Genomic DNA, 24,856 nt, shown 5'->3' with positions numbered 1-24,856 from the left:
CGTGATTAATCCTAACAGCAGCCATCTGTCCGCGTTTTGTTCGCTGCGGATCCCCCTGGGCACAGACAGGGCGCTGGGCTTATCCAGGTGTCGAGCCCAATTCTCTTCCTGGGGATGACTCAATCCTGCATCCAAGCGCTTCCCCTCGGGATCCTCGCGTGTCCCAGCCCCGCTGCAGCATTCGGCTGCCATCTAGTGCCAAAGGGAGGGAAAATTGTCCTAAAAACCTGCTTTTCTGACAAGCGGTGCTTTTAAATTCCACAGCCCGAGGAGCCCGCAAGATTCAGGGATTCGCGTTTTGCGTTGGGAGCGCTTGAGACCTCACCGCCCTTTATGTGAAGAAATCTTCCTAATCTTCAACCCGAACCTCCCCTGGTGCAACTGAGGTCGTATCCTCTCGTCCTTTCCCTTGTTCTCTGGGAGAAATCCCGATCCCCCCTGGCTGCCCTCTCCTGTCAGGGAGTTGTGCAGAGCCACAAGGTCCCCTCTGATCCCTTTTTTCCCCCAGGCTGAGCCCCTTTCCCAGCTCCCTCAGCCACTCCTGGGGCTCCAGACCCTTCCCCAGCTCCGCTCCCTGCCCTGGAACGAGAAGCTTTAGAATGATGGAATATCCTGAGCTGGAAGGGACCCACAAGGATCATCCAGTTCAAGCCCTGGCCCTGCACAGACACCGCAGCGATCCCACCCTGGGCATCCCTGACAGCTCCTGCAGCTCCGGCAGCCCCGGGGCCGTGCCCATTCCCTGGGTTCAGTGTCCCAGCCCCCGCTGGAGGAAGAACCTTTCCCTGATATCCAACCTAAACCTCCCCTGACACAGCCCCAGCCGTTCCCTGGGTCCCGTCCCTGGTCACCACAGAGATCAGCGCCTGCCCCTCCTCTTCCCCTCACGAAGATGTACATTGCAATGAGGACTCCGCTCAGCCTCCTCCAGGCTGAACACGCCCTCACATTCATCATAAAGCTTCCCCTCCACACCTTTCACTACCCTCCTCTCAGCACCAACACCTTAATATCTATTTTTTCATAATATTTGTGCCCCAACACTCGGGGTGAGGCGGCACAACCCTCTCCCTCCAGGCTCCGCCTAACGCTTCCCAGGGCTCGCCGGCGACTCACACGCCCCTCGCCCAGCACCCTCCGCTCCCTTCTCCCGGCACTCCCCTCACGGCGGCCGCGGCCGCTCCGCCTCCCCCGCGCCGTGCCGCGGTTGGCCGCGGCGGGGCCCTGCTGACACGTCCCGTCCCCGCCCGCCGCGCTGCGCCGCCATTTTGTGCGAGCGGCGGCCGGGAGGCGCGGGCAGCCGCAGCCGTGCCCGCCATGCCGTCCGCGCCGCTCCGCGTGGCCGTGGTGTGCTCCAGCAACCAGAACCGCAGCATGGAGGCGCACAACATCCTCAGGTAACCGCTGCTGCCCGGTTCCCCCACCGTGCTGGCGGCGCTCCGCTGTCAGGGAGGTGCGGATGGGGCCGTGCTTCGGGGCCCGCGCCCGGCCCGGCAGGCCCGCGGTTGCAGGGCAGCACCCAGCTTCCACCCCGCCTTCACCCTGCTTGTAGCTGCTTTTCATCCTGCTTTCACCGCGTTTGTACCCCCTTTTCACCTCCCTGGTACCCCCTTTTCGCCCCGTTTTCAGCTCACCTCCTCCGCGCCCCGCTTCAGGCCGCGGTCGGGGGTCCCGGCCCTCCCTGACGGACCTGCGGCCCCAGGGCTGAAAACGCGGCCTGGGGACTTGGGCAGAGCAGGGTCCGTGTCTCGGCGTGTGGAAACTCAAACGTTCCCTTTTTTCCTTCCCCCCCCCCCCCCCCTTTTTTTTTTCTTTTCTTGAATGCATCTGAAAGGGGCCCACAGGGAAGCCGGAGAGGGAGTCTTCGTCAGGAGCTGGAGGGATAGGACAAGGGGTAATGGGCACAGAGTGAAAGAGGGGAAATTTAGGTGAGGTGTTAGGAAGAAATTTTTTTAGTGTTGTAAAAAGGGTGGTGAGACGCTAGCACAGGGAGATTGTGGCTACCCCATCCCTGGAAGTGTCCAAGGCCGGGTCGGACGGGGCTTGGAGCAACCTGGGGTAGTGGAAGGTGTCCCTGCCCCTAGGTTGGGTTTTAAGGTCCCTCCCAGCCCCTTAACATTCTGTGAAGGTTAAGCCACTCCGTGCCCTGAAAAGGGAGCCCTTTCCTCTCCCAGGAGAACCAGAACATTCAGTTCAGAATGCTAAATGTCTTTGAGATTATGAGTGTTAATCTGTTTAGCTCTCAGCTTGGCTGAAAAGGTGAGATGGGAGACTGGGACAGACTGACAGGCAGGAGAGACCTGATCTGCCTGAAATCATCTCCCTGAATTTTCCCTTTGCACTGCAGGAACGTGATTAGGGTGGTCGGGTTTATTTTATTAAAGTTATGCAAAGAAACACTCACATTAGAAATACATACTGATGGCATAGTAAGCAAAACAACTCTGTGTAAGCTGTGTGCTACCTGTAAATAAAAATAAAAGCTTTGGGAGGAATAAATAATAGAAACATTTGGTCTGGCAGCCATCTTACTGTGACAGCATTTCATGCACTTCACGCTCACACTTGGCATCGGATGTTACCTGATGAAAACATGACATTGTTTTTCCTCTAATAATGCTGGAGCTGAGTTTTAATTGAAACCTGAGTTTTAAGGACAAAGTTAAATTTACTTGTAATGTCTGGTCTTTTCCTTCCCCAGCGTTTTTGGAGAAATAAATCACTTCCGGTGTGACTGATGTTCACCAAATGTGGCAGGGGTGGTTTTTTAAAGTCCCTTCTCCCTTAAGATTTTAACTTAAAAGTAACAAAACCGTATTTAGAAAACGTTTAATTTTATTAACATCTTTTGTAGTTACAGTAGCCGTAGCATAAATGGCAAAACAGATAAATTGCTGATGCTGCTCTAAAGAAATAACTGCCCATATGCCAGTAAACGTCTGGAAAATGTGTGTTGGCTCAAAGCCAGCCTGTCTCACCCGTTCAGGGCAGTGTCTTGCTCTGTGTTGCACTGCAGCTGGAAAGAACACATGATTAAAAGAGGAAGAAGAGTTAGGAAGAAACGGAAGAATTACAAAACTTTAAGGTATTTTGTAAGTGGATGACGAGACTTTAAAGGACACAAATTCTGTGTGCTGTTGGAAGGCAAAGTCTGGGGTCCAGCACTCAGTGTGTTGCTTGTGTATTTTGTAATTAACCAAGTTTTAAACACTTTGTTCTAATTTTCCAGCAGAAGTCAGACTGAAGGTCTGTCTGAAGTTTGTTGATAGTTATTCTATCTAGAGCCATCACCACAGGGGTGTGTTGAGCCATGGAAGCAAAGGGGGACAGGAAGAGCAGTGCAGAAAGACACAACCCCTCTTTAAAAGCCGTCAGACTGGATGTGTGTAACCCTTCCCTAGGTCAGATCTTACTCATCCTGCAGTGTTTGCTTTCACAGATGTGAGTGCAGGCTCTGCTGGGGTGGGGTGAGGTGAGAAGCAGAACAGGCCTGGGTGCTGTGTAAGCCCTGCACAGCAATAACAAAAACATCCCCGTGTTACCAACACAAACCCACAACGTAGCCTCACGCCAGCTGCTGTGACAAAAATTAACTCTACCCCAGCCAAAACCAGCACATTCTGTAGGTGATTTTATCTTTCATTTTACGTTTTGCCACAGAGCATGCACACTTAGGCCATGGTTCTCCCTCAAACAGAAGAGGAAGGCAGAAGGGTAAATCTCTCACAGCCAGACTTTTTTTATGCAGCAGTTTCCACATTTCTGTTTGCTTGGTAATACCCTGATGGCTTTGGAAGGAAGTTACTGAGTTCAAGTACTCTGTGTCACTGCTGGTAATGAGAGCTCATAAAATGCTGGTACACACTTCAGCCACCTAGTCCTTGTTTTAGAAAGCTAACTTTTAGGAAATTAGGAGTATGAACATGAGATCTTAGTGGCAGCAGAGGAATTCAAATGTTGCAACCCCTATAGCAAAAACTTAAATTTCATATTGATGTTAAGACTTTTAGTTCAGCACTGACAAGTGTTAGAGGACTTAACTTGCACCCATGCTGTTTCCATAAGTTGTTAGTCACAGCTTCTCTCCTGACATCATCTGTCAGCACCAAAATGCAGTGAGGTATTGACATTTGTATTACCTAACTTAAGAAATCCTAAATTAATAAACCCCCAAGAAGGAGATGTTTTCACATTTTTATATTAAAGCACACTTTCATTTGACAGTTTTAATAGTGATAATGCAAATTACAGCAAGTTGTTAGTATTCAAAATGAGTTAACAGTGCTTTTGTCCTGCTGTTCAACAGTGTGGGCTTGTTTTGGGGAGTGGTTTGGTTTTTTTAATATTGATTGGGTGGCATAAGATATTCTCTAAGTAGCCTACAAGGCTTGCTGGTTATTTTACTGCTACCTCTTGTGGAAAGGGATGTGGTAAAATTAGTGATTGGTCCCCTGAAAATCTTCACCACTCTGAGCTGCAGTGGCACTGCAGGATTTACTGCATTTGTTTTATTATTTAGTAAAATTTCTTACAGCCATTGTAAAGAGAGGCTGTGCTGTTATGAACGTCCAGTAAGCTGAAAAACAATTTAATAAGAACATCTGAGATGCTTGAATAACAGTGAAATAAAAGAAAGGTGTGGACAAAAGTTCATGTCTCAAGCTGCACAAATTAATATTATTTCTCCTGCCAGTGCCTGAAACGGAGTGGTCCCAGTCTGGTGGGTCAGTTCAGTCCCAGGGTGGTCTCTGCCTTCAGAATTGGTGTTTGCAGTGAGCTCTGAGATCCTTTGGAGGGAAATGCTCAGGGGCACTTGAGTGGTGCTTGTGAGCTCACTGTAATGAGCTTTGGACTGAGGTGAGCACACCTGCTGAAAATGAGATCTGTGCAGTGACTCACTTTGTCCTTAATATGCTGGCAGTTTATCTACAGCAGCATGAATAGTATTAAACAACTTCCTGAAATACGATCATTACTGTTAAAGTTTAAGCTCCACATTTTCAGAAATCAGTGCTAGGATAGTCTGTTAGTCTGTCTTACTTTACTCTTTATGACAAAGCTCATTGTTTTCCATCTTCTGGGTAGGTTTACTGGGCCAAAACCAAATACTGTATATTCATTTTCTTGTAGGAATTGTTCATTGGGAAAAATGTGCCACATTACCACAGACACCTGATGATTCCAGATGTGTCCAGCTGTTTAATAAAAGGCTCCTGAATAATGGCTCTGTGCAAGCATTTTTCCCTCTCCTATGCCCCAGTTGTTGCAAGAACGGTGTTGAAATGTTTTTAGGATATTTCATAGCGGTAGTATTTCATTGTACCTGAAGCATAAGTAGTGTAAAAACTGACACTACCACTCACCAAGGTACAAAGCACAAAATTCCATGTGAGGAACTCATATTCCAGCTATTCAAGGAAGTAATTTTGAATGGGTTGTGGGCCTTGGAGGCACAAATTTTTGATGTGTTGAATGTCAGAGATTTCAGATTGGCTTTATACGAGATCATGCAAACTTCAGGGACATCTACAGCAATTGGAGGTGTGGAGGTTTTAATGTATGTGATCCAAGCAGACCTGTTTCAAAGAATAACATTAATGGGAAAAAAAAAAGTTAGGAGGAAACCATAGAAGAAAAGATCAAATTGAAACATGAATTTTTTAGCACTGCAATTTCTTCTGTACATATTATGCCTTTCTTCAAGTCCAGTAGAAGCAGCAGAATCAAGACTTGGGTCTGCAAGTATTGCAGGGAAAATAAATGAACAGTGACTCATAACTGCACCAGTTACATGTGATGGAGGACTGGGAGGGGCAAAGATTTGCACTTTTTTCCGCTTGTATCCGTTTTCAGTCTTTAGTCCTGCAGAAAGAAGCAAGAAACCATCATGTATCTTGTCTGTTTACAGAAATAGGAACCTATAAATAGTTGCTGGAGGAAAAAGTGTGGGGAAGCAAGAAAAGAGAAGGGGGGGGCTGTGTTCCAGTAGGAGGAACTGAAGGAAATAGGTGTTGATAGTTTCAGAGCAGTGTTTGAGTTTGGGGCAGAAGGTGATCACAGTCTCTGCCCAGAAGCATTTGGGATCACTTTGAAGATACCCTTTGAAGGCAAACAGACACATTGAGTCCGTGTCTTCTGCTGAATTTTCTTGTCTTGTATGTGCAGACCAGGGAGTCAGAGGCTGACTCTTGCACTGGGTCCCAAATCTGCTCACTCTCCTCAGAGGAAAGCACTACAAATTCGGGGTTATTACTGGGGATGTGGGGACACAGGCATTGGGTTGTTCACTCCATTCAGTCTTTGCTAAAACCATTGATGCTGAAAGTGTGAGTCCTTAAAAAAAAAAATGGATGAAGTTGTGGTCTCGCTGTTTCAAGTTAGATTGTCATTACAGACCCAAATGTTTCAGCCTTCTGGATGATAGCAACAGTATTTTACCATGTAACTTTGTCCATTAGATCACTAGAAAATCTCTTTTTTTGTCCCATTATTCAGTATATTGCCGTGTTTTGTAATATTACTGAAGGATGTATTGAGGTTCAAGTACAAATATTTCAGTTCATCAGCAAGAACATTTTGGCATCACTCCTAAAGACAAGCAGGGTCCTGCCTCCTTTTTTTTTTTTCAATTATAACTATTAACCAAGTAGTTGTTCATAAGAATGGAATGAAGTAACCCCTGGTTTAGCCAAGAGTTTTAGAGAGCAGCCAGCAGAACATCTGCCCCACTTGTGTAAAGGTAATTGCACTGTATGGTTTTCAGTGCCAGGCACACAAATGTTTATCCTGGGCTTATTAAATTAGGCTGTTTGGGCAACAAAGTGAGAAGAATAATGCAGTTGAGCCAACAATCTTAGCAGGACACTTAAATATTGACCAGTCAGTACAGTTATTTATTTGTATTAAGAGAAAAACATCTCTGCCTCCACTGTGTTGTCCATGAGTGAGTACACAACACACGCTTGTTGCAAATCCAGGATGTTGGAAAGCACAAAAGGAAAGCACAGAAGACATTTCCAAACAGCTGTGTACCATAATTGTAAGCAAATTCCTATCAAATAGAGGTGTTTCTTTAGGAATGGTGTGTGAGTTTGGATTGTAACTGCAAGGAAAACACGCGTTGGGTACTCTTGGCAATTTGGTTGCTCAACTGTTTGGCTGTGATTTGGTTGCTGGCTAAGAGGTGTTTTTAAAATTCACTCTGTGTTCTTCAGCACTTTAATTTTTAAAGTCTATCCAACCTCATGGCTTTCTTTCCTCCCTTCCCTTGTGTCTTTCAGCAAACGAGGATTCAGCGTCCGATCCTTTGGCACAGGGACTCACGTGAAACTGCCAGGACCAGCCCCGGACAAGCCAAATGTTTATGACTTCAAAACAACATATGATCAGATGTACAATGATCTGCTTAGGAAAGACAAAGAACTGTATCCCTGTGGCATGGCCTCTTTAAAAAATCCAGTGTGGTTCATCCTTGAAAGGTGTAATTCATTATTTGGCATTAAGAATCTAGAGTTGCTTGGCTGGCGAACTTTAAAATGATTTTAAGTTTATAGGAGGTTTTTTAACAATGGGCCTCTAATGCTCCCTTGTAAATTGTTACCCAGTTCCAATGCACACATTCCAAATGCTCTTTTGTAGTGTGTTACCATGTTTAGCTCTTGAATGAACACATCAATACCCTCACAGATTGTCCATTGCCTCCCCTGCACTGTGGATCCTTCTCAGTGCTAAGACTGTCCTGGTTATGGATTTGGGAAGAGCGACCACCTCGACATTAATGTTGTATTTAGCTCAGACAAACTGCCAGGTAAGGCTTACAGAATACTTTCTCTGGGAGAGAGGATACCTTTCATTAAAGAGCTCACCCTTCTCACTGAGGATTTGTGATACGTGATTTGCTCTGTGCACCGAGAAAAAATAACCCTGTAGTTTGTTATAAACAATGGACAGAGGAGAGCCCAGTAACATTTAATCCTGGAGAGCAAAGGTGATCAGGGCTAGGCACACTACTGAAAATGTCCAAATTGCATTATTTTAAAATTCCTATATTTAAAGTTGATTTTTTTTTTTTAAGAAAACCCACAAACAAGAATTGGGGAACTCATTCTAGATGTTTTTTCAACAAGTATCCTTTTTTAAAAAAAGTTCAAAATGTAGGATGTAGTCTTAAAAGGATCACATGAGATGTGCTGGTTTATTTGATTTTTTTTTTATCCCTCTGCCTATAGAGAAAAGGAAAATCTTGCAAACTCATCTTAATGAGGTATGCCATATCCATATCCTGATTAAAAGAACTGCTTAAAAGAAAATTCCTTGAGCTGAGAATTAATTTTAACAAGCACGAACGACTTGAGATTTCCTTTTTGAATTCTTCATTGCTGCTGTGCTGAGTATGGCAGTACTTAGTGACAAAAACCAACAGAAAGCGAACTTGTTCCCCCCCACTCAGCATGTTTTGGAGTCACCGTTGTGGTTCTGCTCCATGCTTTGCTGTGTTCCCCAAATAAATTTGCAGTGTTACAGTTAAACCTTTTCTCAAGATACAGGAGGTTTAAACAACAGCCACTGCAAGGGAAATAGGGCAACAGCAAATGACTCTGACTTTGCTTTTTTGATTCTCAGATAATTTAAGGTTTGCAGACTGAAGACTGTCAGCGCAGAAAGCAACTCCATTTCCAGAAGTGGGTTTTGAGGGTAAAGACTTTAACCAAAAGCAGACCTGCTCTCATCAGCGAGTTGTGGAATAGTTTTTTTGTGACCCAGGGTCCCAGGGGCTCTCAGTTTTGTTGGGTGAGCATAACCTCAGAGAGGGGATGGGAATTACCTGTGGGGTGGGAGGGGCTGCTCTCCTCATGGGCTTGGAGTGTGGTTGGGATGGGGGAACAGAAGGAGGGGTGGTTCCATATGATTCAGCTGCTTATTCTGTTTCCCAGCCTTGCTTTCATCATCTGTAGCCTTTCCATGTGGTCTGAAATTTTGAGTCTTGCTGACAACACGCTGCTTGTTCCCATATTCCAGTGAGGAGACACCTGAAGTTTGAGTGCTCTCCTTCCAGGCGCTGTGGACACCAGATACTCAGTGACATTGTGGCTGTGAGGGAACATCCTCTGCCCAAATAAATGACCCCCAGGTTCAGAAAGCAGTGGCCTCAAACAGAAATGAGCTGCTGCACTATTGGACCTCACTCAGAGCAAGGTTCAAAGTGTGTTAGAGAGAAGAGATGCACTGAACCTCTCCTGTTCACTTGTGAAGAGGGGGGACAACTATTAAAAACCCACTCTGCAGAGACTAAAAGCACCTTCATTGCAGTTAATTAGTGAAATACAGAGTGCAGCCTCTCATACCTTGAAGGCATATGTTGAATTTCAGAAGCACAGGAATAGGGGATTAATGGAGCCAGGAATACAGATTCAGTTGAGTAGGTGGTTACAGTAGATCTAAAATGGAAGTACTTCAAAGCCTTTTAAGATGTGGCAGTTAAAACTTAGAGTTAAAATAAGTATCAGCATCTCCCATTGCATTTTTAGAATGTAGCATTTAAATTCCCTGAGCCCCAATCGAGGACTGCCCCAAAACCATTTAACACTGTTCTGAACGTGGCTTTTGGTTGCTTTTTAAAACATTCCTCTTATTATTTCTGGGACAACAGTAGAGAATTGTTTGAGGAGGACTCGTTTGAGGAGGACACAGCCATGGTCTGTAGTACCAATACATGCACCACCTTGTATTTGCATGTGTAACCCACCTTTCCAGCATTAGCATTACTTGTCCTTATGATCACTTGCCCCTTACAACTCTGTGAAGGGGTTTGAGGACTTAATTCTAATTCTATGGTGGTGACTTCAGAGGTGAAACAAAAACAGAGCAAAACTGCTGGTGAGCCTTGCCTTCAAGTGAAGGCAAAAGCTAGTCAAGGGTGAAACTTGCTAAACAATTTGAATTTAAGCCCAGTTTAAATCTTCATCAGCAGTTGCTGTTATGCCCAGGGATAGGAGCTGTTCAAATGGAAATTTAACCAAAATTGTGCAGGAATTGCTCCTGGGTTCTTTATCAGTGTGAGTAACTCCATGGCTGATTGTTTCTTTCCTTTCCTCAACGCTGATGTGTCTGTGACCCTCACATTAAAGATATCTAACGATTTTCACAGATGGGGGGTATTTTTAATCAGGATTTCTAGGCAGCCTGCACCCACCCTGCAAGCTTGGGCTCCTGCTCTGTTCCTGACATTTTTTACTTCCTCTTTTAATTTGACCTCCCTAACTTTAGATAAGATTGCAATTTTAGCTCCTTAGCTACATCAGGTTATAAAATTATGGGGAGGGTGGAAAACGTGTCCTCAAGAACTTCCTAAAGCTGCTTCAGTTAGAAGGAAAATTCCAGAAATGAAGAAGAACTTGGTGCATCTCCCTTGAAGACACTTGATTCTTTTCTGTCAAAAAAAAAGGTAGTGATAATCTTGGTGATGGGATCTAGTTTTAACTCTGTGAACTCCATATTGAAGTTGGATGCCCATGTTGATATTTCCATGTAGCTCAGTCTTGAGGAGTAACTGACTTAAATTCTACTTCAGGTAAGCTCTTCATGCATGTATTTATCTTAACATTTTCATCTGGGTTTTCTTAATGGATTTTGAACTGATAAGCACTTGTCAGCTTCTGTCCTGAGCTGTCACTCCGAGTGTTCAGCAGGAGAGCTGTGTCTCTGGAAGCCACTTTGGAATGTTTTGTTTAGATATGTTGAGGGATTTTATTTTTTTTTGTTGGGTTTGGGTATTTTCTTCTCCTTTTTTTTTGAAGCCTAACCTTGCAAGAGCTAAAAATAGTTGAAGTCATGGCCTGTGTGTCAGTGGCAAATCTTCTTCCAAAAGCAGTGCAGTACAAGTCTCATTTTCTTTCTTACCATGTCTTTCAAAGCACTTCAGTGCTCCTAGAAATAGAGAGAAGGGATGAGGATGGAAAGAAGTGTTTAAACTGGATTTGAAGACTTCTAAGAGGCACATTTCTGCAAATCAACACACTTCCAGCCACAGGCTGAATTCCAATCCTTTTTTCTCCATGAAGGATTGCAAGACCAAAACGCTTCACAAAATCTCAGGCCTTTCAAAGGCAGCAATTTTTCAGTACTTCTTCATCTGCCTTCTGATCACACTGCCTTTAATCTTGGCTTCATTCACATTAAAAAGGAAATACATCAAATTGTTAAAAATATATAAGCTAGATATATATTATTTAAATATTATTTCCCGTGTGTTTGAGCCTTGGGACGTGGTAGAAACTACAGACCCCAATCTAATAGCAAATGCTTTTCAACAACATAAAACATCCTCTGCCATCCTGTCTCTTCTGGGTAGTCTGAAAGGTTTATTTCCCTTACCCAAGGTGAGTCCTAAACAGATGCTCTGAGGAATTCTGACTGAAGGATCCAGTCTGAGGCTGATGACTTGTATAAAATCCATTCAGAGCTGGAGTGATTCCATTCTTTGGCAGTTTCACCCCAGTTTGAAGCAGGGGAGCGAAGTGACAGTCGATGCTTCTTGCCTTGAAGTTGCCTCCTATTAACACAAAACTTCTGTGCCAACATTAGGGATGCTTATGCTTTTTTTTCTTTATTCCAAACCAATTCCCATTTTCATGGTAGCAACTGTAATTCCTTAAGCTGGTATTAACTGCAAGCCGGGAATGTTTCCTGCAGACCTCATCCAGCATGGTGCTTTCTCTGCAGGCTCCTGGTGCAAAGTGGCCCTGCTGGCTCTGTGATTGTGTTCTCAGGTTTCCTAAATGTGCTAAATGAAATGTTCTAATTGATTTAGGGTTTGCAGTGCTTGTGGTTTGCTCTGTTTGAGGTACCTTCTCTGGCTATAACTGGAAATTCTGAGTTTCACAGCACAGAGCGGTGGCAGCAGCGGAAGCCAATTTGGAAATGGCTGTTGCAGCCCCTGTTTCCCTGGGAAAGGGGTGATTCATCCTTTCCCACAGACCTCTCTCACAGCACTTCCCCCCCTCCCAGTCCTACATTTGCTGCTCATCTTTGGAATCTGGCACTGCTTCCCAAACCTGCATCCCAAAGAAATCATCCCAAAGTCACTTGTGACCCTCCCGAGCCCTCTCGCTCGCCTGCTGGTCCTTGGAATGACTGCAGAAGTGACATCTCTGTGTCCCTTACTGCCAGGTGATCAAACCCTGTAGATTCCAGCAATCCAAACCAAACTCCTCTTGAAGTTCACGCTTGGATGAAGTGCAGAGACAGCTGTTTGATGGCACAGTCAGACATGCCACATCCTCAAGTCATCTTGTCCTTGGTACCCTTGTCGTTCTGGTAGTCCCTTCAGTACATCTGTGACATCCCTTCTCTGCCTCTTTGGCACTGGACTTTGCCATTACTCCCTTTCTTTTCCCCTCTGACGGCTTCAATCTGTCCATTTTCACCCCAAATACAATTTCAGCTGCTCAGCACTAGCAAATTCTTGTCTGGCACTTGAGCTCAAGGTGTTGGCTTGCCTTCACTGATATGTGGGTACAGACCCCTCAGCTCTGGGGCTCAGCCAGGCTTCAGGAAGTGAGCAGGGCTGGCATGTGGTTATTTCTATTTGGTTATTTCTGTTATTTCAGTTGGATTTATCTGTGCAGCTCCTGGCTTACAAATGCTGGGTGCTTGCCCTTCACTAGGAAAAACAAGTTCAGTTTCTTTGCAGGTCATTCATGCACAGGCACGAATGTTGCAGAAATGTCACGGAGCCCAGCTTAGCATCTTCGTGATAATTTGGATGGCATATTTTAGAATCATAGAATGGTTTGGGTTGGAAGGGACCTTAGAGCTCATCCTGTGCCACCCCCTGCCATGGTAGGGACACCTTCCACTGTCCTGGGGTGCTCCAAGCCCCGTCCAACCTGGCCTGGAGCACTTCCAGGGCAGCCACAGCTTCTCTGGGCAACCTGTGCCAGGGCCTCCCCACCCTCAGAGGGAGAATTTTTTCCTAATACCCCATCTTACCCTGCTCTGTTTCCATTTGAATCCAACAGAACGCTTCAGTGTTAAGATTTTATTAAGTTAGAGAACAACAAAAGACTTGTGAGCAGTCTCTGGTTTGTACTAAACTGCACAGCTTCAATTCCAGAGGAAAGGCATTGTGTTCTCTGGCTGTGGAGTGAAGGCAGTTATTGCAGCCATAACCACAGTGCTTGGAAAGTAGAATTTGTGCTGCCTGTGCCCATTTCCAGTCTTTCATTCCCTCAAAAAAGGAGCTGATTGGGAAGGTGGAAGAAGGTTGGGCAGCCTCACCCCCCACACACACACTTCATTTAAGGAGATGTCCAGCTCCTAGCCCAACTGCCAGGCAGGCTTTAACACAATGTGTTCTGCTTATAATGCAGATACTAACAAATGAATTAAGGTGATATGGAAAAGAGACCTGCAAATGCCATTCATGCTTGGGTGAGAAGCACTCTGCTCCGCTCCTGGTTTTCCCAAAGAAGAAATGCAGTGTTTGAGGATGGTGTCAGCTGCACCAAAGGGAATAATCAGCAGATTGATTTGAAGATGTAGAAGCTTTGGGTGCCAGCCATTACTTTAAAAGATTTTTTTTGCCCCCCTAAAAATGATGTGTACATTTTAGCAAATATCATTTGCCCAGTTATGTTTAATAAATTGGCCTGTATATTTTCATAGAATGGCCTGGGTTGGAAGGGGCCTTAAATCTCATCTCATTCCACCCTTCTCCATGGGCAGGAACACCTTGCATAGACCAGGTTGCTCAGAGCTCCACCCAGCCTGGCTTTGGACACTTTGGGCAGGGGGATAGGCATGGGAATTTTAGTTGTGTATATAATTAATTTCTATACCCCAACACTTGCAGCTCAAATCACTTGTGAGCTTCAGCTTCACATGGGAGTTAAAATGAAACTTATTGAATGCTTGGATCAGTAAGATCATTATTTTATTATACAGCACAGAGACTTAACTGTCTTGGCCATTTCTAGGTTGGTGCTCAGGGCTTTTGGGTTTTTTGGGTCCTGTCAGTGACAAATAATGATAAAGTTTGGAGGGGTGAGGGATGTTTGGAGGGATGGTTACCCAGATGTCTGGAGCACAGAGCAATCAACTGGATGGTAAAAGGCATTTCTGGTGTCTGTGACAGGAGTTTTAAATTTGGGTAGCAAAAGCAGTGAAAGCTTTAGGGGTTTAGCTAAACACATCCTTTTTGTTGTTTAAATAAATCTTCACACTAGTATGGGATATTCTTAGGTAAAAGGAGAGAATGCAGAGTCAGTAATAGAAATTCTCCATGAGAATGAGCAACAATGCTGTGCCTGTTGGAAAAATTCGACTTTTGTGCTGCAACATCTCCTTTTTATATCGAGCCTTTGCACTGCTGAGTCGTCATGCCTAAATTCCATCACTCTGTGGATCTGTTTAGCACAGTTACTCCAATAAAGGTGAAATCTGAATTGGACTCAGTTTAAAAATGAGATGGATTTCCTCTGCCAAGAGTTTGCAGTAGGTGAAGAGAAATGTAGGCTTGTTCTGGTGTCCTCCTGAGCATGGAACGGCTACAAAGGTGTGACAGCACAGAAAACCAGGGGAAATTTTGTCCTGAAAAGAGAGCAGGGATGCACAGGACAGGGAGCATGGAGTTGAAATGTGTCGGAAGGAAATCAGAGCCTGACTTAAGTGATTCAACACCTGCCAGCGTGGTGGAAACCATTAGTAAGTTGCAGTATCTGCATTCACCTGAGCTCCCAAGGAGCAAGAAGCTGGGTTTATTATGCACTGGAAGCAGTTTTGCAGAGCTCATCCCCTGCCTGCTCAAAGGATGAGGTGGTGCTGGCTTTTTCCAGGTGAAAAAGATTCCAGGCAACCAAATCGGAAAGCGCCATGAATCTGAACTGCTTCTCTCAGTCTCCTTTTATAGGCAGATGGACCCTTGGAAAAAAAAAAAAATAGCTGTAAGCTGGCAGCAGAGAGCTGGGCTGTGAAGCAGAAATCTTGTGTGGGTTTGGGAATCTGCGTAATTCTGTCTCCAGGCTCAGTCAGGAAAGCGAGGGGACAGATGCCAGCAACATTTTATCCTAGAAAGGGAAAAAAGAGAACCCAAAAAAGTGTGTGGGATGTTGTGGATTCTTTTTCCCCCCTCTTGAACTGCAGGATGTAGAAATGAGGAGTACAGAGCCCAGGAAGGGCTCCCTTTCCAACTGAGCAAAGCAACGCAGGCAGATGTTGGCATATATTGGAAATGGCAGATATTTTGGAAATGATATTTTGAAAATGCAGTCATTTTCCTGCTCTGCAGATAACCAGAGGTCTGAGGTGGCTGCATCCAAGTGGGGTTTTTTTTCCAAGTGTGACTAACCCCAAGAGAGTTCACAGGGGTGCTGGGGTGAACCAGTGGGTGCTGATGTGCAAGAGCTGCTGGTGAGAGCTTTGGGCTGTAAAGGACAATTCTTTAATAATACAAGCAGAAACCTTCTGGGAAAGAAGAGTGGTAAAAAAGGCTTGGGAGTGACGTGGAGAAAAGAAATGCAGCAGAAGTCATTTGGCTAATTGACAACATTTAACTGTGCTAAACAGCCTATCACTCAGTTCGTGGTGCACAATTGAAATTACAACAAGTTGAAGTGCAGTGGTGCAGACACACAGAAGAACTGAATCTATTTTCAATGTGAAGTAGACTCCTGTAGGTAGAAAGCTGGGTTTAATTTTTAATGTAACTTAAACACTGGAGGGATTTAAAAGCTTTGGAGGCTGTTTGCTTGAACAGGAGTACCTTGAGCACACAGGTGCACATCTGGGCAGTAGAATTGGAGCTCCTGCAAGAAGGTAGGCAGGAAGTTGTAGGTCTTTTATTACAAAAATAGTAGTGTTTCCTGAAAAGAAATACATGTCTGTCAGCTTTTCAGCAAGGAAATAAGCCCAGATGACCTCTTACAGACTGCTACAAATAATGGAAATTGTTTTATTCTCAGAATTCTGTTATCTCAAGAAATTACAGGCTGTTATCCCTGTTATTATATTGTAAAATGGCTTAAAATACAGCTGTGTTAAAGTCGGGAGGAGATGCATCCACTCCCAGGCTTTCTCAGTCCAAACCTTTCCTGGTATTCCTAATTCACCCCTAAAACTTTGCCTTCAGAGGGAGTTTGGTTTTACTCAAACCTGCAGATCGATGTGACAGTCAAGCCTGGAGTGCTCCTGATGAAACTGCACGTCCCAGGAGGGTGGGGAAACAGTGGGATTAGAGAATCCTGCCTGCAAAGGGGCTCCAGGATGTAAAATCAGAGCCTCAAGGTTACAGCACCAGCATAAATTTAGCTCCCAAGCAGCATCACAGATTCCTTTCACACAGTGATGAGGCTCTGACAGGCATAAAGTCAGTGTTTTTCTTCATTCCCATTTATGCATCTCAGGATATTTTTATGGGATGTGCTTCTGAGGTTTCTTTGACTTCCTTTGGAGGTTCAGTTGCATAAACCCACGTTCCAGGGAGGACTTTGTGCAGGTGGCACCTGAAACACCACAGGATTGCCTTTGAAGAGCGAGGCCCCTGGAGTGAGGGCCAGTGGCTGAAGGGAATGTAGGACATCCTGCTCACAGAAACAGCACAGGCTGGGGGTTCTGAGCGTTTATGGATATAAAAATAGTTGCCCAAGAAAAGTTGTCCTTCTGAGGGCCTTTTAAAGCTGTGGTGCCAGTGACAGGTCTCTGAACAGCAGCTGCATGATGGGGATCACACTGTCACCTTAGGAATCTCTTTAGTGGTCACTGATCTTTAGATTTGCAAACAGAAAGAATATTTTATTTTAAAGGTGCAGTTATTATTTAACTTGTGCTGGTCATTTGCTCAAAACCATGACTTTCCTTCAAGTAAAGATACTTAACTCAAGCGTCTTCAGATACACACAGAATGGAATTTTACACATGTTGGACAGAAATAAGAGAATCAAGCCACGACCAGAAAGATTCCAGAACTGCAAAGATGTTTTTGATTTGATCCTAACATGTGAAGAAAGAGTCTATGATCAAGTAGTAGAAGGTAAGGAGCTTGAACTGATAAACCAAGTTAACTTTGAGTGGTTTTTTTTCACTCCTCCCTGAAGTCCTTCACAAATCTGGAAACATCTCTGTCTCCTCCAACTACTGAACACCAGTGAGGACAAGAGCTTGCAGTTATTGATGCAGATTTATGCACCAGAGAAGTGATGGCTGAGCACTTGTCCCCTAAAGGTGCTGGCAGCCACACAGAGTGTGTGTGCACAGCAAGGGCTGGATAAGGAAATTTATAGAAACTCCGTGTTTGGTTTGGAAATGCTCACGGATCTCAAAAACTTAAATTGGGATGAGCTGATGGAAAAACAAGTCTGAGCTGTCTTCCTTGTGCAGCTCCCCTCCCTTCCCTGCAGAAGGCTTCCTGTGACCTCCCAAGCAGTTTATCCCCCTTAAATACCTCCTGTACGGGTGGAGAAACTTCACTTAACCCTGCAAATGTGCTCCAGCTCTGCCCTTAAATGAGTCAGAGTTGTGCCAGAAGGATCTCAGCTGGGGATCCACACGAACACAGCACAGGGGATGCATGTGAACTCCCTCAGAGCCCTGGGGTTTCAGCAGGAACTCCATTAATTCCTGAGCTCAGAGCCTTGTGTCTCTGGAATTGCTGGGTACGGGTTTGTGTGAGGTTTAAGGAGTTTCCTCCACGCTGAAGCACCAGCCACGTGAATTGGTATCATCCACAGAACTTAAAGGTTGTCCCTTGGCCTCTTCAGTGGTCATGTCACAACAGCAGGATACTTCTGGGCTTTGCCAGGGTTCTGAATGTTCAGCTGAAGGGTTTGAAATGTGTTGGTGAGTTCTGAGAGCAACTGCTCTGGTCCTTGAGGGGATCTTCAGCAAGTGGAAAGCAGCTCTCACTCTGGTTTTTAGATGGGAGGGAGGGAGGTGAAGAGCAGCCCTTGCTGATTTTCCAGCTCTCTACCTTCACAATGCCCTTCACAGCTGGCCCAAATGGCTCTGGATGTGAAAAATGATATTTTTAAACAGGTTTGCCAAAATGAAGGTGCAGAGTGGAGGTAGGAGAGATCAACTTTTGGCTTAGAAACTGGATGAAGAAGGAAGAATATGTTAGAGAGGCACCACACTAACACATGGGTGCACTTGTAGGAAAAATGTTTTGTTTTTTTCCCCCTCCACCCTTGTTAGTAAGTGAAAAACATTCAATTAAAGTAGAATTTGCTAATGTGACTATCAGTGCTTAGCTTGCAGGAGTTCATCCTGCAGTGGAACATTCAGAGTGTTGAATGTACAGTGCTTTTAAAAATAAAATGAGCAATTAAAACCCTCCAGGTGAGGAAGCCCAAAATCCTTCTTGACTTTTGAGGCTCTTGATCTTTAAAATTGTCAGAGTAAGAGGAGCAGTAACTTCTCTTGAGCAGGACAAGTAAACTGCCATGACCCTTTCATTTTGTTTCCAAAATCCACCTCTTGTTTTTTTGAAATAAAAGGGATTATGGTTTAAGACAATATTAAACAAATTCTAAAAAACACTTTAGAAAAGATGAATGTGACAACCCCTATGTATTTTTAAAAATCGTATTACTACTCTGTGTACAATATGATACCATTCCACCCAAAGTTTTGCTGTTGTGTTTTGTTTTAAATAGATTTAAATTCCAGAGAGCAGGAGACGTGTCAGCCAGTCCATGTGATCAACGTGGACATTCAGGATAACCACGAGGAGGCAACGCTGGGTGCTTTCCTCATCTGTGAGCTCTGCCAGTGTGTAAGTAAAGAGGAATCAGGAATCCTGGGGGTGCCTTGGACCCAGCTGGCTGCTCAGGGGCTGGGCTTTGTTTGCTGCTCCACAAAGCTCCTGCATATTACAGTTGTTCTGGTAAAATCCATGTCAAGATGCAAATTCCCACATTCTCCTGCTTATTTTCGGAGCTGTTGGGCAAGTGGGTGAGTTTAACTGAGCTCGTGGTTTCCAGAGTGAACTCCTTTCAAACCAGTTGTAATTAGGTGGGATTTAAAAGTGAGAGTTGCATTCTGAATCCCAATATCCTTAAAAATATCCTGCATTTTATTGTACCACACTAAACTAAAAACTACAGCTAAAATGAGCTGCACTCAGTGTGATGAGAGCAGAGGAGGAACCTGTGTCCTTTTACACTCCAAGGCTGAGGAGTTCACCATCCCAGGCTGGTTTTGACTCCAGCCTGTGTGATCTATTCTGGTCTTAAATCCTTTCCAGCTCCAAGAAACCTAAAGAGGGTTCAAGGAGTTGAAATTTGAGCCATCTGTTCCGTGTGCCTGGAGCTATTCTGGAGCCTGCGTTTGTTATCTGGGGAGGAGGGATGGTGCCTACTCAACAAAGTCCTCCTGAAGTGCCACTTGGGTGGGCTGGGATCTGCAGATAAACATAAAGCAGAATATCTGTGCCTTTGGGAATGCTGGGAATCTCAACAAAAGCACCGTTGGGTACAGGCTGCCGAGTGAGATTTCCCAGTAAACCAAAAAACTGGGATTATTACAGTGTTCTAAACACCATGTCCTTGGAGCCTGGTTGCTCAGTCTTTTTTCTCTTCTAGATACAGCACACAGAAGATATGGAAAATGAAATAGATGAGCTGTTACAGGAATTTGAAGAGAAAAGTGGAAGGACTTTTCTTCATACTGTCTGCTTTTATTAAAGCACATCTGTCTCTTAGGCCTTAATACAGATGAGGGAAGCATGTGTTTAAAGTTCTGATTATACTGTATTTTCCTGGAAAATGAATATTGATCTTTTGTTTGTTTGTTTGTTTGTTTGTTTAAAAACTCCTTTTCAGTGTCCTTTTTTTTTTTTTTTTTTCAGGTATTCTGTCACAGGTAGGCAGAGATACTGCTTGGGCTTGTACATATAAAAAATGATTAAAAGTATACACAAAGGCCACCTATTTAAAAATGAAAATCAAGTTTTTCTTTAAATCCTACTTTAATTATTATAAGTAGGTTTTTAATTATAAAGAGAATGTTTCTTGAATATAAGTTTATAATGTATTTTTCCAGCTTATGGATTTATTTTATTTCAGTTGTGCTTTTTTTGGGGGTTTTGTTGGTTTTTTTTTTTTTTTTAATTTTAATGTGACAGAATGGCTGAACTCTGTGAGGATGTGAATGGAACAATGAAAAAACCGAGTATCTGTATATTATTAGCTATAAAGTTGGAAGCATCCAATAAAAATAAAAAACCTGTAAGTTTGTCTGTTTTCAAAATAGAAGCTGAGGAAGTGTAGCTGTTCTTTTTGAGGTAAAACGTGGAATTTTTGTGTGAGGTGAAAGACAGTGAGGCTTTAACTGGAGCAGTCAAGGCCCACTGGATATAGGGAAGATGGGGCAAACTCCACAGTCAACAGAAATAATTTAAAGTTGGGGTTTTTTAACCAAAGTTGTTTTGAATGGAAGCATTTTCCTCCCTGACAGCAAAAGTAAACAGAGAATGGGGGTGTGCATACAAATAGAGCAAAACCTCAGAGTTCTGTCTGCTCAGACTGATAAAAGTTAAAACAAACCAAATTATTCCACTTTTCACAGTGTGACTGGTAAAGCGCTGTTGCTTTCAGGCAAGAGAAAATCTTAAAAGTTGTTTTTTTAAAGGCACCTGTGGATGATGTGGAGCAAAGAAGGCTCTTTAAAACCCGGGCTACATGAGGACAACTTTGTAAACATCGTGTTGGAAGTGTTTGTGCTCCTGGCTTCTCTCATTCTGTCACTGGCCTCTGACAGCTGACAGGAATCACCTCATTTTCCTTAACTTCAGTTGTTTTGCACATGCAGGAATTTGGTGCCAGGACTTTCAGTTCAGGCCAACATTGGCAGTGTTGCAGTGAGTCCTGTGGTGATGCTGCTTAACCTCTTTGAGGGAACACAAAATGTATATTAAAGACCATCATTTCAGGTTCCACAGCTGCAAACTGCAAGTCCATACTGGAAAATGCTTCTTGGCAGCTGCAAATGCTGAGCTCTGAGTCAGGCCCTCAAAGAAACCTTACACCTCTCCACTCCTGGGAGCTGGGGCTGGCTGGGCTTGCCACGGCTTTGTGGTAAAACTCAGCCCTCTGCCAGCTCCCTCCCTGTCCTGGACAGTGTCCAAATGGGTCAGTGCATCCTAACTTGGGTCCTGGGAATCTTTAATAACCCAGAATTACCTGTGCTGGGGTTTTTCTGTCTGTTAAAAACACTTAAAGCAGAAATTCTGTGGAGAATGACGAGATCAGAACAAGCAGGGGATGGGGAGTTGGAGCAGCAGTTGTGATGAGGTTTGCTGAGTGTTTCTTTTCCAGTTGCCTGTCCCGTTTTATTCCTGGAGACTCTGTATTTGAAGGATTTCTGCTCCTCCTCATTTGTCTGTCTGGTACCATCTCTGTTTCCATGGGGATATTTCCAGCCAAAGGAAGGAGATGGTTCTGTAGGAACTGCTTCAGTTGATCCCTTTAAGAAGACATTCCAAGCAAGCACAGTGTGCTGAGTGTTTGGAGCAGAGTTTTCCTTCCCCAGCACTGAAGTTGCTCTGTGGCAAGGTGAAACTTGTTTGGAAATGTTTTCTACTTTCAACATAATTCATCTTATCCACAGTTCTTGGCTGTTATTTCATAGAAAGGCAGAAAAACCCCACACAGGGCGTTTTAACCTGTGGTTTGTGCGTTCATGGGGATTTACAGCCGTCCTTTCTGTGGATTAGTTAGAACCCTTGACATGTCACTTCTCATTTAACGTGCAGGTTACTGAAAAGTTTATGATTTATAGAAATACTTTTTCTCCACGTGCTTCATTAGCACTGAAATCGCCAGTGAAGCTCAGTTTACACAGGGATTTTATGGGGTTCTTGCCTTTGAGATACACACATTTATACATTCAAAAATATCTCTGTGTGGGTGTAAAACTGGCTAAACACAAGGCCAAAGTTATTTTCTGTGTCAAAAGAAATTTCAAGAGAAACATTTAATTTGAAGGAAATGGGACAAAATGTGGTTTTCCTTTAAGAGCGGGGGGGATATAAATGTTTGTGTGCTGGAGACTGATGGAGAATCAGTGCTGAAAGATTTCAAGGTCCCTTGTTGCCTTCTCCCTCTTTAGTGGAGAGAAGCAGGAAGAGCTCACACCCTGTGAGCACAGACTGAGAGGAATGAGAATTTCTGCTGGCAGGGAGAGTTTCCAGCGATCTGGGATATTCCCCCAGCTTCCACAGGGCGGGCAGAGGTGGCTTTAAAATGCAGATTCCTCCCATCCCCTCCTTTCCAAGCACAGTGGTTGTGTTTTGTCAGCACTTCTCTGGCTTTTTTGACTTTCTATGAAAGGCTGGATGGATTAAAGAATGACATCTATTGAAGTGTAAAGTTTTGCTCTCTGTGAAGCTGCTGCTCCTGTGTGGGCAGATCTTTGCCAGGGACTTCTTGGGGTTTCCATCCCTCTGCAGATCCCATCCATGAGGCGCACAGCAGCAGAGCCCTGCTCACTCCTAGTTTGAAGTCTCTTTCACACGAGTCACCCTTGGTTTTGCGGTTTTTATTGTGGTTCTTGAGACCTTCAGAACATTCAGAACATCCTTCTCCCTGTCAGCGACATCAGCCCGTCTTTCAAATGGTTTTATGTAAATAAAACTGGGGATTCTGGTGGTTTTCTCCCTCTGCACTGCTGGTGTCTTATTCCCGAAGTTCCCTGCCTGTTGAGGAGTGCAGATCATGCAATCAGGCTGCCCGTGGCGGCAAAGAGCTTCTTCCCAAGGTTTTGGTGTTGCTGGATCTGTGCAAAGGTCGATGATCCCAAATAAACTTCTCCAGTGCAGCAGCCCGAGGAACTGTTACTGAGTATCCAGCTTCAACTTCATTTCTCAGATGTGCTGGATCTTAGGAGAAGGTATTAATAAAGACAAACACTCGTTCTGGCACAGAACTGGGGGGAAAAATGGGAATAAAAGCTGATGAGTGGAGTCCAGAGAGGGTATGGAAACAATTCAAAAGGAAAAGAAATGCTTGCTCTGGTTGGTGTTAGACTCTCCTGTAAACCCTGCCTTGTGTGAGCACCACAGAACTGAGCTGAGGTCGTGCTCCCTTCAAGAGAAAAGCAGAGGGAGTCAGTTCCTGCGGGTGTGGTTTGTGATAAACTCCTACCTGGGGCTGAATGTTCACGGGGGGGGGGAAAAATACTGATTAGGGACTGACCAAATGCCACTGAGATCCCTTGAGGTGGCCTGTGCACTTGTCCAGGTGGGGATGGTGCTGACAGCACAACCTGAGGCTTGGAGCTGAGCAGGAGCCACAGGCAGGGTGGGTGCTGGTTTTCCAAAGGCAACAGCTAATCCTAGCAGTAATAATTAGGACTGAGTTTAACAAACCCGTTGTGGTGCCAGCTGGAAGCTTAGAGAGACACTCACACCTTAGAGAGTCCTTGCTCAGGTGGGGGTGTCACCTGGCTCAGCGCAGGTGTGACAGCAGCGCTTTGCCCAGGACCAGGCTGAAGTTTGTCACCTGTCAGGCAGCTCTGCTGAAGGTGGGAGGTGAAGGGCACTGGGAGCAACCAGGACTGTGGGGCTCACACCCAGAGGGGTCAGAGCAGGGATGTCTGGGACCCCAGAAGCCAGGACTGACCACAACAGGGGTGTTTGGGACCCCAGCAGCCAGGACTGACCAGAACAGGGATGTTTGGGATTCCCAGCAGCCAGGACTGACCACAACAGGGATGTTTGGGACCCCCAGCAGCCAGGACTGACCAGAACAGGGATGTTTGGGACCCCAGCAGCCAGGACTGACCACAACAGGGATGTTTGGGATTCCCAGCAGCCAGGACTGACCACAACAGGGATGTTTGGGATTCCCAGCAGCCAGGACTGACCACAACAGGGATGTTTGGGACCGCAGCAGCCAGGACTGACCACAACAGGGATGTTTGGGATTCCCAGCAGCCAGGCAGGACCTGTGCTCCAAAAGCACAGAAAGGGAAATGGCTTTACTCGAGCCAATGCCAAAATCTCTCCTCAGTGCCTCCAGCCCAGCTGAGACCTGACCCAGCCTGGTTTGTGGGAGGGCTGGGAGTGCAGAAACACTGACTGGGGAAACTTCAGTTCCACAAAATCCTCCGAGATTTGTCTTCAAACTGTCCCCTCCCGTGGTTTTATTCATCTGTGACTTTAGAAACGCTTTTGTTTTCCACAACCAGCAGAGTAACCAGCTGCAGCCTCTCTGAGCTCTGCACTTCCATGGCAGAATCCTCTTCTGAGCTCAGTCAGAAGTGGAAGTAGCTCAGGGCAGAGGGTTGTGCAGGGTGCAGCAAGAGGTGCCTTCCCAGCCCTGCTGCTCTTTTGCATGAAGAGCCTGGCTTGTCAAACGTTTCATGTGTGTGGTTCAATTTTAAAAAATTAAAAAAAAAAAAAAAAATCTGCGAAGCAATCTGTGCTCTAATTTGAGGACACCATTTAGTGATTTTAATTGTGTGACAGTATTTTGGTATTTTCAATACCCAGTAGTAGGTTAATGACTGCTCCTTGAAGAATGGAGTTTATATAACACAAGTCATTACATAAGAAGGCTGATTGTGGCCTGAGGAGCAGAAGGAAAACAAATACTCAAAAATGCAAAACCCAGCACCAGCAAACTCTGCTTTGGCGACCCTGAGAAGCCCGAGAAAACGAACACCTGGGTTCTAGCGAGGAGAAACTCACCCTGAGCAAGGCTGAGGACCGGGAGGGGAAGGCACTGCAGGACATCGAGCTCAGCTGCCACGCATTTCCCACGTGGTGGCTGGAATCGCTTCCTCCACCTCGCCTCGTTTGCTGTAAAAGGAACAACAACCAAACAAGCAGAAACTTATCGGCTGGTCACTTGTTTTCATTTTC

General features: G+C 44.9%; 1 protein-coding gene across 1 annotated transcript; it reads left to right on the top strand.

The window, feature by feature from the left end:
- Positions 1-1,254: 1,254 nt before the first annotated feature.
- On the top strand, positions 1,255-20,223 carry SSU72 (SSU72 homolog, RNA polymerase II CTD phosphatase). The gene is made up of 5 exons (XM_048326436.1): positions 1,255-1,397; positions 7,281-7,424; positions 16,887-17,026; positions 18,648-18,766; positions 19,575-20,223. The coding sequence occupies exons 1-5, from the start codon at positions 1,318-1,320 to the stop codon at positions 19,674-19,676; spliced, it is 585 nt and encodes a 194-aa protein (XP_048182393.1). The 5' UTR covers positions 1,255-1,317; the 3' UTR covers positions 19,677-20,223.
- Positions 20,224-24,856: the final 4,633 nt, after the last annotated feature.

Source organism: Corvus hawaiiensis, chromosome 22, assembly GCF_020740725.1.
Source record: "Corvus hawaiiensis isolate bCorHaw1 chromosome 22, bCorHaw1.pri.cur, whole genome shotgun sequence".
Classification (NCBI taxonomy): Eukaryota; Metazoa; Chordata; class Aves; order Passeriformes; family Corvidae; genus Corvus; species Corvus hawaiiensis.
Note: the sequence above shows the minus strand (reverse complement) of the source record. Positions and strands in the feature narration are given on the sequence as shown.